The 12,898-nt window shown below is 45.1% G+C and overlaps 1 protein-coding gene across 1 annotated transcript in view; it reads right to left on the reverse strand.

Moving 5' to 3' along the window:
- Window positions 1-207: 207 nt before the first annotated feature.
- Window positions 208-12,898, reverse strand: part of LOC115381571 (lysine-specific demethylase 4B-like) — a 46,841-nt gene continuing 34,150 nt past the window's right edge. Inside the window, 10 exon segments of the mRNA XM_030083049.1 lie at window positions 208-1,707; window positions 1,840-1,932; window positions 3,303-3,422; window positions 5,614-5,790; window positions 6,042-6,230; window positions 9,095-9,203; window positions 9,428-9,483; window positions 9,714-9,790; window positions 11,348-11,552; window positions 12,038-12,198. Of these exon segments, the coding sequence (XP_029938909.1) occupies window positions 1,186-1,707; window positions 1,840-1,932; window positions 3,303-3,422; window positions 5,614-5,790; window positions 6,042-6,230; window positions 9,095-9,203; window positions 9,428-9,483; window positions 9,714-9,790; window positions 11,348-11,552; window positions 12,038-12,198 (1,709 nt within the window). The 3' untranslated portion in view covers window positions 208-1,185.

Below are 12,898 nucleotides of genomic sequence, written 5' to 3' on the forward strand. Positions count from 1 at the left end.
GTCTACGAGTGCTTGCATTCAACATGTTTCATATTCAATATTTGACTAAGACATTTAAATACTGAGTTCCCTCTACAATACTTTTTTTTTCTTAGCTTTTTTTTAACCCCTTTACCCCATTTTTGCTGTTAAAATCTGAAAGCAAAACATCTCACTTTAAAATCCTATGGATGGATCGTGTGACACTTTTGAACCACAAACAGTTTCTGGATTTAAAAATATATATCTTGTTGCTGGTTGTTCCTTAAAAATGAGAGAGAGAGAGAGAGAGACAAAGAGAGAGAGAGAGAGAGAGAAAGAGAGCGAGATGAAGTCAACGGGGGGCCTCAGCGCTGGGAGGCCGACATGCTATTTTTAGGAGTGTGCCATCAATTACTAAATCGCGACGAGGTATGAGGTCAAAGGTCAATGCCGGCCAGGTCTGCGTACCTTCCAGCCATCTCATTTCATTTTGATTCGGTAAAACAAAAAAAGGGAAACAAGCCGATTTACATTTTCCATGTTGATTGGTTAAAAAAAAAAAAAAAAAAAAAAAAAAGAGTCCGAAGATGTTCTTCGTTTTAAAATGGCAGCGCAGACCGCGGCGCCTTGTGGTGTCCGGCCCCTCTGATGACAAGCTGCTTAAAACGGAAGCAAGCTGTCAAAGACCGCCTTCCGTGTTCCCCTGCTCGTGTTGAATGTAGCTGGGCATGCAGCCGATGTTGATTTTTTTTTTTTTACCAATATAAAAACGAGGAATGAATTGTTTCCCATTTTCATTTTTTCCAAATCAAAACGCCAGAAGGTACGCGGACCCACCCAGAGATGTATATTCATATTAGGATGGGAAAAAAAAACAGTAGCTGGCAAGAAATCCTTACAATAATAAAAAAAAAAAACTGTCAGTAAAGACAGATTATTAAAATAATAACATTAATGCTGAACATGAAGAAATGCTCTATTTAGCTTCTGCTTCTGCACAGGCTAAAGCACCACTGCAAATACGTTAACTTAAAAATAGGAAGGTAACATGCATTATAAGAGTACTCATGATGTTGAGTTGTTTCCTGCTCCCGGCCTGCCAGAGCCGGAGGAAGGAATACCGATGTCCATTAATACAGCACTCAGTAGGATCCGCTCCGTTAGCTTACTTCCAACAGGCTCGGCTTCCAGCGGCCGAGTGACAACGCAGCAGGTTCCTCCTCTCTAATACAGGGATCCGGGGCCGTCGTCCTGAGGAAAATGTGAGTGCAGGAGCGTTTCCATGTAGGACACGAAGCCGCTGCTGGGCATGTAGCCGTCGGACATGTGCTGAGGTGGAGGTGGAGGCGACGGCGCGGACAGGAGGGGGTCAGAGTTCAAGGTTGACTGAAAGGGGGTTGACTGCAGTGTCAGCGTGGGGTCCGAGACCAGGCTGGACTCCGTTAGCGCGTCGGAGAGGGCAACACCGGTGTCCATCGGGCTCTCAGTGTCCACCTGAATGGCGCTGGCCGCGGGGACGGCATCCTGCGGCGCCACGGCCAGCTGGCTCAGAGGCTGGGAGGGCAGCGTCGTGTTAATACTGCTATCTGGGGCTGGCGTTGCCATCGGGACTGTCATTGCGGGGCCGGCGGGGGCACTGGTGGTCTCCATGGGGGTTTCGGCCGGCGTGGCAGAGGGGAGACGGCGCCGTTTGGCCGCCTGGGCTTCGTCTACCGACGGGACGCTCTCCTGCTGTACGGGGGTCGACTGAAAGCAGACAGATGCAGACTTCAGACGGCGAGAAGAGGAACCTGACCACTACAAGCATGTGCTGATCATTTATTGCTAAAATAATTCCTGAGATGAGCGTCTCAAGCTTGATTTCAGTGAAATACTCACCAATCGGTTTCGGACCCTTTTGGGTAACTCGTGGTCCAGCTGATAGATCTCAGTGTGTTTGAGTATGAGCTGACTCTGGTCCTGAAACTCGACCTGCACAAACATAATCAAACAGCATCTGAACTCATCTGTTCATGCAAAGGTGCAATAGAAGAATCGGTGTACAGTCAAGTATTGGAGGTGACACTAAAGTGGAAAAGCGTTTTTCTCATGGCAGAAGAGGAGAAGTCGTCGAGTAGCGAGTAAAAGAGCCACGGCGAGTTAAAATTCAAAGTTGTACTCGGGCAGTCGCAGGTTGGATCTCAGGCATAACAAATGGTTCCATCAACAACTTGTGCTCCTGTGAAAACGTCCTTGACCGGGACACTGAACCCCAAAGCTGCTCACTGACTGGAGAGGAGCTTCATTTAAGCACTTTAAATGCAAATGTAGATTTTAAAGAATACAGAGGGAAAAAAGCGGCTGAGGTCGGGTTCGAGGTTCCGACTCTGTGACCAGCTGGAGGTTTGTTTTTCAGCTCATCACAGCGGAGCCTTCATCTTTGAGAGGCCTCTCCATATTTTAGGCAGCAGGTTACGCAGACAGTCAGACGACTCTGATTCACTGTGTGAAGAGCACTTCATGGGAAAAACAGACTTAAAGACAGAATTACAGGCTTAAACTGGTTGATAATCTACGAACCTTGTAAGAAACAGAACGAGACTGATGTCATCTTCGGGCTGACGAGGAAATCCGTGGTTGTAAATGTCGACATGTCTCAATCACGTGATGAAAGCATCCCCACCGAGAGAAACCGGTTAAAATTTAAAACAGCCACTTCAGGGTAGCTTAATCAGCTAAATGTAAGTTTTTGAGTGTTTGGCAAATAATTTAAATTAAGAATACGGTTTCTGGTTTGCGCTTGCTTTAAAGTAACAGCTACGATCCAGGGTTTTCTGATACTAGGTTGTGATTTGGGTGAATTTTTCAGATGCAGTTCTACACATTTGAATTAAAATTCTCCAGAACACACTGGTGCCACAACGCGAGCAGCTGGACCTTCCGCATGCTGATGAGGGTGAATCTGGGCGGTCCTGAGGGTGACGAAACCATCACAGACCACCCTCCAACCAGAAGGTCACCGTTTTCATCACTTCTAGTCGTTCTGCATCAGATGTCATAAACGCCGTCACTCGTTGGCCAGCAGCCGTTTGCCACTTCACATCTTTGTTAAGCTATTCTGACAAATGACGGACTTGAGAAGTTTTTCAAAGCCGAGACTCAAAAGTTAATGTTTCACCTTTTTTCTCCCCTTAACATCAATCTACCGATCAGTTGTAGCAGGTAGGAATTGCTACAACTTCACCCTACAGGGACTTAGGCCAGTCCAATCTTCAGACCACAACTGGTGTTTTCTCAATGAAAGACCTGTTGATCTGACCTCTGACCGTTTGACTGTACAGGACCTGCTGTGTTTCACTCACCTGGTAGAACTTGTGGGTGTGCAGTCTGACAAAGGAAGCGTTTCGGATCTCCCCCTCCGGGGTGCTGACCACAATGAGCTCCCCAACCTCAGGAGGACCACTGCGCAGGCAGTCGTGACTCTGACGGAGGAATACAGGGAGAAAATGAAACCGGGATCTGAATTTAAATAGTTGATGTGAAGAAATTAACCCAACGGGGTGGATTTAACCACAGTGCTGTTGTCGGTGTTTTTGTGACGCTTCATGTGTCCATTGCAGATTAACCTATAGATCTTTACCTTCTGTGTAATTCAAAGCGTGTTTTTTTCGATAGCATATGATCAATTCATGCTTGGCACTACAGCGTTAAAGGGGAACGGTCGTTTTTACAATCTGGACCTTATTTCACATTCGTCACAACAACATTTACGCACCCGTTTGACTTTCGTGTGATTTGCAGTTGGTTCGGAGATAATTAGATACTCCCATATCCATATAACGGCAGCGGGCGGGGCACCGACATGCAGCCGTTACAGACGCTCTTTTCTCTTATGTTTGTTGTGGTGTGGTAGATACATGTACATTTATTAAGTCAGCATCACTTAGCGCTATTGGGAAGTCTGTAAAGCGGCTAGATTGAGCTACTCTCCGGGAACTCTGAAGCAATGATGTCATCACACTGCGCGTGGCGCACTGTGTTTGTTTACATGGAAGTAGCGTCTCTGCTCTGCAGTCAGACCAAGGCATCTCGATCGGCTTTTTTAGTCTGTCAGAGTTTATTTTCAGCTGGCTGTAACTTTGGTACAATGGTTCCAGTGTGCATATATCCTGGTTGTGAAAGTAAAATGACAATCTGGACGTCATTGAGCTCACAGGCTCCCACTTCGTGACCGGGATTTATTGAAGCTATGGCTAATAGCGCTCAACACGGACCCCAGCATCAAAGTTCAATCTTTACCACATTTGGATTATCGGGTGTGCAGTGCCCACTTCACATCTGAGGACTTCTTCCCAGTTCAGGAAAGAAATGAAGGCCAGAAGATCCAGAGAATGAATCTCAAAAAGAATGACATTCCAGCGGCTGCAGGAGGAGAGCAGGTCGAGGTAAGAAGACGCTAACGCTATTCATTTTTTTCTTTACTAATGTCTAGAGGCTGGGATGTTTACTGTTTAGTTCATTTGAGCAACAACAAAGGATGATACAAGTATATCTGTCAATGGCAAGAGTTGTACATAAACAGTAAAATATTCTGTACACTGTTGCTCAAAAGGAGTAGGAACAAGTTTATAACATTCTAGCCAACTCTAGACATTAGTAAAGGAAAAAATGAATATTATTAGCATCACGTTACCTCGACCTGTCCTCCTCCTGCAGCCGCTGGAATGGCATTCTTTTTGAGATTCATTCTCTGGATCTTCTGGCCTTCATTTCTTTCCTGAACTGGGAAGAAATCCTCCGATGTGAAGTGGGCATTGCACACCCGATAATCCAAATGTGGTAAAGTTTGAACTGTGATGCTGGGGTCCGTGTTGAGCGCTATTAGCCATAGCTTCAATAAATCCCGGTCACGAAGTGGGAGCCTGTGAGCTCAATGACGTCCAGCTTGTCATTTTACTTTCACAACCAGGATATATGCACACTCAGACCATTGTACCAAAGTTACAACCAGCTGAAAATAAACTCTGACTGCCTAAAAAAGCCGATCGAGATGCCGTGGTCTGACTGCAGAGCAGAGACGCTACTTCCATGTAAACAAAGCCAGTGCGCCACGGCGCAGTGTGATGACATCATCGCTTCAGAGTTCCCGGAGAGGAGCTCAATCTAGCCGGTTACAGACTTCCCAATAGCGCTAAGTGATGCTGACTTAATAAATTTACATGTATCTACCACACCACAACAAACATAAGAGAAAAGAGCGTCTGTAACGGCTGCATGTCGGTGCCCCGCCCGCTGCCGTTATATGGATATGGGAGCATCTAATTATCTCCGAACCAACTGCAAATCACACGAAAGTCAAACGGGTGCGTAAATGTTGTTGTGACGAATATGAAATAAGGTCCAGATTGTAAAAACGACCGTTCCCCTTTAATAGATTTCACTGAGTGTCAAGCTAATACTAGTGTGTCCTTGTTGGTTTTAAGCTAATTTCTAATGATGATTCGTTATATTTGCTACCAGCGACCAAGTCATCCAAATCTACTGAATATCATTTCAAATGAAAAGTTCAAATCAGAAAGCATAAAAGTGTTTTTCTTTTTCTAATATATTTTTGGTCCGGGAATACAGACTCTAAGTAATAAATAAAAAGTACGGAGCAGTGAGAGCACTTACCAATATGTTTTCAGGGAACAAGTTGTCACAGTAAGAGCCTTCATCAAAGTTGACCTCGTAGTACGTCTGCGTTGCCATGCCGATGACGGTGCAGTGGTAGTACCAGCCGTCGTTGTTGCGACCAATCACCTTTTGCCCCAGACTTGGACCCTGAGGAACCTTGGGTGGCGGGCGAGGCTGTGGAGAGAGAAAGTGTTGGGTTGAGTTGGAGACCTGAGTTCATTCAGCATTAATGTGGTCAAGATCCACTTAAAAAATGGAAATTCAATGTTTGAAATTCAAAAAAGCAAAAACTAGACAACAGGTGGTAGATATGGGAACCGGCAGCTCGGGGAAAACAGAAAGAGTAAGGCTGGGATCAATCAGTGAGTCAAATATTCTCATAATAACAACAACCTGCCAGGCCTTTTTCTCCATTTTTCACTTACTTTTGGAGGCCCCCTTTTATGCTTGTGGCAGGTGACAGACACCACATACGGCCAGTCGGCAGGCATCATGATCACTCCGGCGATTTGGGCACAGGTGACATGGAAGGAGGTGGCGCAATTCTCGTGGGAGCACTGGATGCAGGCGCCACGGTTCTGATTGGCGCTCTTGCTGTGGCAGAACACGCATTTCTGTGAAAAGAAAAAAAAAAGAAGATACAGAGAAAAGTTAGTAACAGAGTCATCGGAGAATCTGAGCTGGAAAAGTTTTGTTTCACAGTATCGGTAAAGATTTGTAATACCTGACCTCTGAAACCCGCACTCGTGTGACTCCAAGAAGGTTAAAACAATTAAAGCTACGGTTTATCTCAAAAACAATTTCACTCTTCCAGTCTGAAACACCAAGAAATTGCAGTAATTGTAGGGCATTTCATGAAATAGAGATGGTGGAGGAGTCGGCGATGTTACAATTTTCGCCTCTCTCTGATCTTTGATTCTGTTTGGTACTCTAACGGGGCTCCTACTCATTAAAAATAGAATGGATGTTTTCAGCTTTGCAAATAACATGCTCGTGCAATCATCTGTGTCTGTGCTGTGGTGACATTTCCATTTCCCCCCGCAACTTTGAATGTGCTAATAACAGGAGACCAAACTGTCACTTTGACATTCAAAATGTTTCTTTTTTATTCTGTCTGCTCACCCTGCCTCCTTTTGCATCACTCGCCCGACCTCTACTCTGACACGACCACGTGAAGACCGATCAAACCTGACCCGGCACACACGGGCCCCGCAGTCATTACTCTCCATATTAATCCACAGCTCTGCGTAAATACCGCCGCCTGCCTGGCTTCAAACCTCACGCTTCTTCATTTGCTGCTTTTTCATTCAGGCAAAAATATTAAGGGGGGGAGGGGGCTATGAAAAGCCTAACCGAGTGTAAAACTGTGCCTATTCAACACATGACAACGTTGTTCAAACAAATACTAACCATTATCCTGTAAGCTCTGACAACCATTATCAGCCTTCATTACAACCGTTCACTTTAATGCAATTACCTGATCATCTCACACAATGCAGCCCTAATCTCTGCTCTAAAATCCTCTATGAGAGCATCTGATCTCAGTAAATGATCAATTACAACAAAAAATACGAAAATTAATTGGTTTATTTTTTTGTACTGCCGTTATATCAGCAGCCGAAGCGGTGTTGTTCAGCTGGCCCTGGAGACAGGTTGACACCAGTGATGCCAGGGAGGCTGTTTTCTTCTGTTTGATTTACTGTTTATAATTTATTTCAATTTCACCTTCGTTCCAGTACAATTTGTAACAACGCACACAGCTTACTATATACAGCACACCACCACAAGACTATTTTTGTACAGGGGACATCAACTTGTAAGGGTTTACTTTTCATTATCTAAATGCAGCAAAAACTAGAGAGGGTGAGGCTGGTGTGAAATTACAGGGTTATTATGCTGCTCGTTAGATCTGGGTACTGTTAAAAGACATTTCTTGACACGTCTCAGATTATTTTCCACCGACAAATCAATTGGCTTGAGGAGCACTGCAATGTTTTTAACTCTAAAACAGAAAGAAAATGGAACTTTTCAGCACAGTATAAAATGATTTGTATCTGCCATATTTAAATGTTTATAAACTTTCTACTTCCGGAATCTTGTCTAGAAAGCTCTTCCACAGTTAAACTAGCCTGGCTTGACACTCGACGACAACAATAATTCAAGCCACTCTTTTCTATTTTGCTTGCACACAAAATCACCAGAAGCGAAACACCCTCAGGTAATCAAACGGAGAAGTAACTGGGCAGCTGATGAGCAATTAAAAGAAGTACTATTTCAAACAAAAAGCCGGAGTTCTTGCAAGACGTGGCAGAGTAGACCTGCAGAAGTAGGTGAAAAACTGTTTTAAAGACCGTGTGACGATTTATTTAAGCAGCCTGCGTTTCCGGGCTCGAGGTTGTTTCCACGAAAGAAGAGAAATGGCGAGATCCATAGGTACAAGAGGCAACGCTCCCTTTGAGAAAGGTACATCCTTTGAGGGTTCGAGCTTCGATACTGTAACCCAGGAATTCTGCAGTAACTAAGACAGAGGTAACATGTAAAATCTCTCCGTCCCTACAAATGAAATGTTCCAACCACGACCACTGAACGAGTTGCAATATGAATTTGCGTGTTCCCATTTGAACAGGCCGGTCCTTCCAATCATTAGACCGCAGAGCTTCTCCTCACTGCCTCTTAAGATATGGGCGAAACCTGCTTTGACAGCACTCAGATGCAAATGTCACCCGGCCTGCCTTTGATAGATTATTCAAAGTGGAGAAGAGAGGGGGGGGGAAGGGGGGGGGGGGGGGGGGGGGGGGACACATTATTGGTAGATTTGTGATAATGTAGCACCAACTGCTTCTACCGCCTGCGAATGAAGCAGGGGAACAGAGAGGGAGACAAGAGCAGCAGAAGGAAGGGGACGAGTTATGTTCAAAGACCCGGTAGCAATGGGGAAATTGCCTCCTGCCCACAGGATCTATGCAGTTCGTTTGACACAGTGAGAAATGACAGCTGACTATTCAACCATTGCTTCCAGCACAGCTGTTTTACCCCATGTCCTCCAGTGTCTGCAAAAACACATCAGTACATCCACCGGAGAAGAAGGGAGGTAACAGAGAGAGAGAGAGAGAGAGAGACAGAGAGAGAGAGAGAGAGAGAGAGAGAGAGAGAGACAGAGAGAGAGAGAGAGAGAGAGAGAGAGAGAGAGAGAGAGAGAGAGAGAGAGATGAGGACAGCGAGTTGCCTCAACGTAAGTCAATGTTTCAGGAAGGAAAATGAGCTCATGAGAAAAAGGAAAAACATTTTAATGCTAAGGAAACAAAAGCAATTAAACAGTTGCTGTGGGCAACGAATACAGAAAAACTGACAATTCTCTCCAGAGAAGGGATAATGATGAAAACTGTAAAAACAATCTTTAATGGATCCACATTTTGACCTGAGACACCCTACTACATCATGTTGAACTTCTTTTTCTAATCTGTCTGTTCAAACGTACCAGATTTTTGCGGGTCTCTGGGACGGCGCTGACATCCACTGGCTCCCTTTCAATGGAGTTGACAAAGCGAGCTTCAGCCACGGCGATGGCACAGATGACATGGACCCATCTGGTGATAGTGATATCGAAGAAATGCTGTCAGTGCTTCAGCAGAGACGACAAAACTTGGACAGTGTCAGGAGAAAACTGTACGTCAAATACATTATTTTTTTTTTAAATGGATTCATCCACTCTTTCTTCAAGACACACATTCTTATCAACCTCTTGACGAGTTACTGCAGAATTTGTGGAAAAACTGTAAATGTCACGTCAAACCAAGAATTCAACACTTACCGGTTGTCTACTGTCTTTTTCAAAGCTCCTCCTCTCAAGTTACAAAGACAACACTCCTGAGGAGCAGAGACAAAACGAGAGAAGCCTTCAGCCAAAGGACACAGTGACAGGTTTTGTTTTGGCTTTATTCTTTTCTTAAACGTGTGCATGTTGAAACTGCAGCGGGCGCAGCTCAGCTCTTCAGCGGCGCTGACAGTCTAAATGCTGCGAGCGTCCGCAGCTGGCTCAAGCGCTCACAGATAGACAGTAGGCAGTGCTTTTGGCATCAGGTGTGGCTATCACTCACCACTGTCCAGGCTCCTGCTTCACATCTGGAACACGTCCAGGGACCACTGACAGAATCTGGCTTCACACCGTAACAACCTGCAAGGGAGGAAAACACTCATGACTCCACGTCTTCCCCGCAACACTTGGCACTTTAGTTTCCTCAGCGAGGCATGTAGCACTCATAAGGAGGAGTGGTCTGCACGGCAACCTCATCGCTGCATTCTGTTCATTTTCTTTCATGTTGCTCATTCTTGATTCATAACTTTCCCAATCTTTAAATCGCTTTTGCGGGCCTGAGTAACATCTGAAATGAACGCCACAACAATGAGAAGCAGAAGGTTGGCGCACACAACTCTTGTTTTCAACAAGAGCACTTTCTGCTTCGTGCCCACTTATCATTTAACGTTGCCGTTTCCTCGCAGCTGAGTCCAGTGCATCCTGGATGACTAATGAACCGGCCATGAAGGTGCACACCAGCTTAAGGGGTAATAAGAATCCAGGAGAGCGTGTGTGTGTGTGTGTGTGTGTGTGTGTGTGTGTGTGTGTGTGTGTGTTGTTGCAAAATGAGCCAAAGACATCCGTTCATTCGTTTGTTCCTACTCAACTGATGGATGAGTTTCTACACAATTGATGCCAAAATATTGATTATATTCCACCTAAGAATTTAATGTTATATTTGACAGGAAAAACTAGAACTAAGCAATTTCAGATATTCATCAATCACATATCACCACAATGACAAGCTTCCTGTCCACCATGCTTTGCTTTGCCAAAGGTTACATACCATGGACATTCTACTTTTTTGTGAAATAGTCCTAAAAGGAGAAAGCAGGTGAAGGAGGCCTGGGTTCAAATACTGGCCTGGCATTTCTATGTGGAGTTCGCATGTTGTCCCTGTGCATGTGCGGGTTTCCTCTGGGCACTCCTGCTTCCTCCCAGAATCCCAAAACATGTATGTGAGGATAACTTGAGACCTTAAACTGACCCCAGGTGTGAGTGTGTGTTTTCTGTATGTTTGTCCTGTGAAGGACTGGAGGCCTGTTCAGGGTGTATCCTGCCCTCAGCGGTAGTTAGCTGGGGTCAGCTCTAGCGCTCTTGCACCCTGAACAGGGAATAAGATGAGTGGGCGAAGATAGCAGAATAAATAGGAGCTGTGGTTTGTTTACCCTTTGCTGTATTTAGGAAGAGCTGTGTGTTGCTTCAACAGCCTCTTAGCTAGTTTAACCTGAGTCAAGGAGAGCCCCGTGGAGTGTGGCAAATGGGGAATTGAGCAGACAGTGTGTAGCACTGCTGTGTAGCAGAGCCTCATCCTCTGTGCATCCGATTTTCACAACACTACCCTCATGGGTCTAGTAGCCCATAATGCTGTGAATAGAAAACATGGTGTAATGTCAAGCACAGTCGTTTGTGTGCAGCTTTGACAGCAATATGCTTAATGTGGAATCCATACAATAAAACCTGTTTTTTTTATTTAAAAAAATAATTAAAAATGCCTTAATATTGTAAATATCCAAACCTCGCTTTTTATTCAATAAATATCCCATGAGCCACTCCTGTGCACGCTGTTGTAACAAGTGTCTTCACCGTCATTTCTTGGCATCAGCTTCAACTGAAGATGTAAATGTGATATTTGTCAATATTAATCACACTCACTGGCATGGACTTGCATGTTGCAGGAAGAACAGCGGATCAGTAGACTGGTGCCGTCCTCCCCGATGTGACAGTTGGTGGGCGGCGGCTCCGTGTTTCCGGCTCCCACGCTGAAGCACATTTCTGGAACCAATGGACGAGTCATGCTGCCGTGATGAGGAATGGAGGAGCGCGGCGAATCGTTTCCACTGGTCACGTCTTTTTGTGGCTGCAGTGAATGAAAGAGGAGGGGAAAATATTTCAGGAAAAGAAAAAAAAAAACATATCTCCAGGTTGGACTTCATAATAATCTCTTGATATCTGCCAAATAAATGCCATCTGTCCTACAACTCATACCTCACGTGAAGGAGTTCACTGAAGTGCAACAGGAATAACTACAATGCTACTTTGTAGCTCGTCTGCGCTGCACCAACACAGATGCTGGTTTCAGATATTGGCTCAAATCTGCACGTTCAGTGAAATCACTGACTGAAAATTGAAGACATGAGTAGAACATGCCTTGAAGCATTTCAACTTGATGTATATGTTCAACTGTTTCCATCACACATGATGTGAACCTTGTTGGACAGACTCAAGTAGAAATCAATGGGAACTGTTTACATATGACCTGTTTACGCCCATTGAACCGAACCGCAACTATTGCATCTCAGATTAAAACTGCGAAAAAAACACCGAAGCAGCAAGTTGCTGTACCTTTTTGTAGGGACAGAAGAGAGAGCAGACGGCGCAGTGTGGCTGAAGTGCGGCCACGGCAGCATTGAAGGCCACCTCAGCCCGGAAGTTGGGCGAGTGATTCTGCCACAGGTGCTCTTGCTTCTTCATGTCGCTATCCAGCGGCATGGGGGAGGACAGCTCTTTGGATGAGAAAAATTAAATTCATTAGTTTGTCTCTGCAAAAGAAGACACCCACACTGAAGAAAATGACACACACTAAAGAGATGCGGGAAGATTTGTTGCCAGTAATGATTTTCACTTTCCACTGAAATGCACATGAAGCATTTTTAGTGAAGCTCTGAAATCTTTTTAATAAGGGAATACTTGCCAAGAATAGCACATTCAGTGTCTTGACAATAACACCAGCGCTCTTGATATAATTGGCTGATGAACACAAACAGCCACGACGTCAATAATTTGCTGCTCTGAGTTGGAAATCAATTTTGAAGTGAAGCCCCAGAGGCTACTGATCCACGCCTGGACACAAAGCGGGGAGCTCTTCCCCCAAGCTTCGCGTTCTACTCCCGCTTGTTCCCACTGTTGGCCTTCCCTCCCTTTTTGTCCCCCACCCGCCGATCTGAAGGACGGGCCCCAAGTCCGGTCCCCTGCTGCAAACCTAAAGTGACTTTGAAAGAAGGTAATTGGAAGTCATGATCCCCAGATCAATACACGTCAGTCAGAAAATGAAAAGAAAAACACAGAGGGGGGGGGGGGGGGGGGGGGGGCGGCAGGAAAAGAGGCCTTGCTGTCTTGATTTCATTACCCCACAGGGAGCTTCAGTCCTGCTTGTTTTTCTTTCCCCAGATCGATAAGCAAAACAAAAACGGTGCCCTCTTAATT

This window comes from Salarias fasciatus, chromosome 23, assembly GCF_902148845.1.
Source record: "Salarias fasciatus chromosome 23, fSalaFa1.1, whole genome shotgun sequence".
Taxonomy (NCBI): Eukaryota; Metazoa; Chordata; class Actinopteri; order Blenniiformes; family Blenniidae; genus Salarias; species Salarias fasciatus.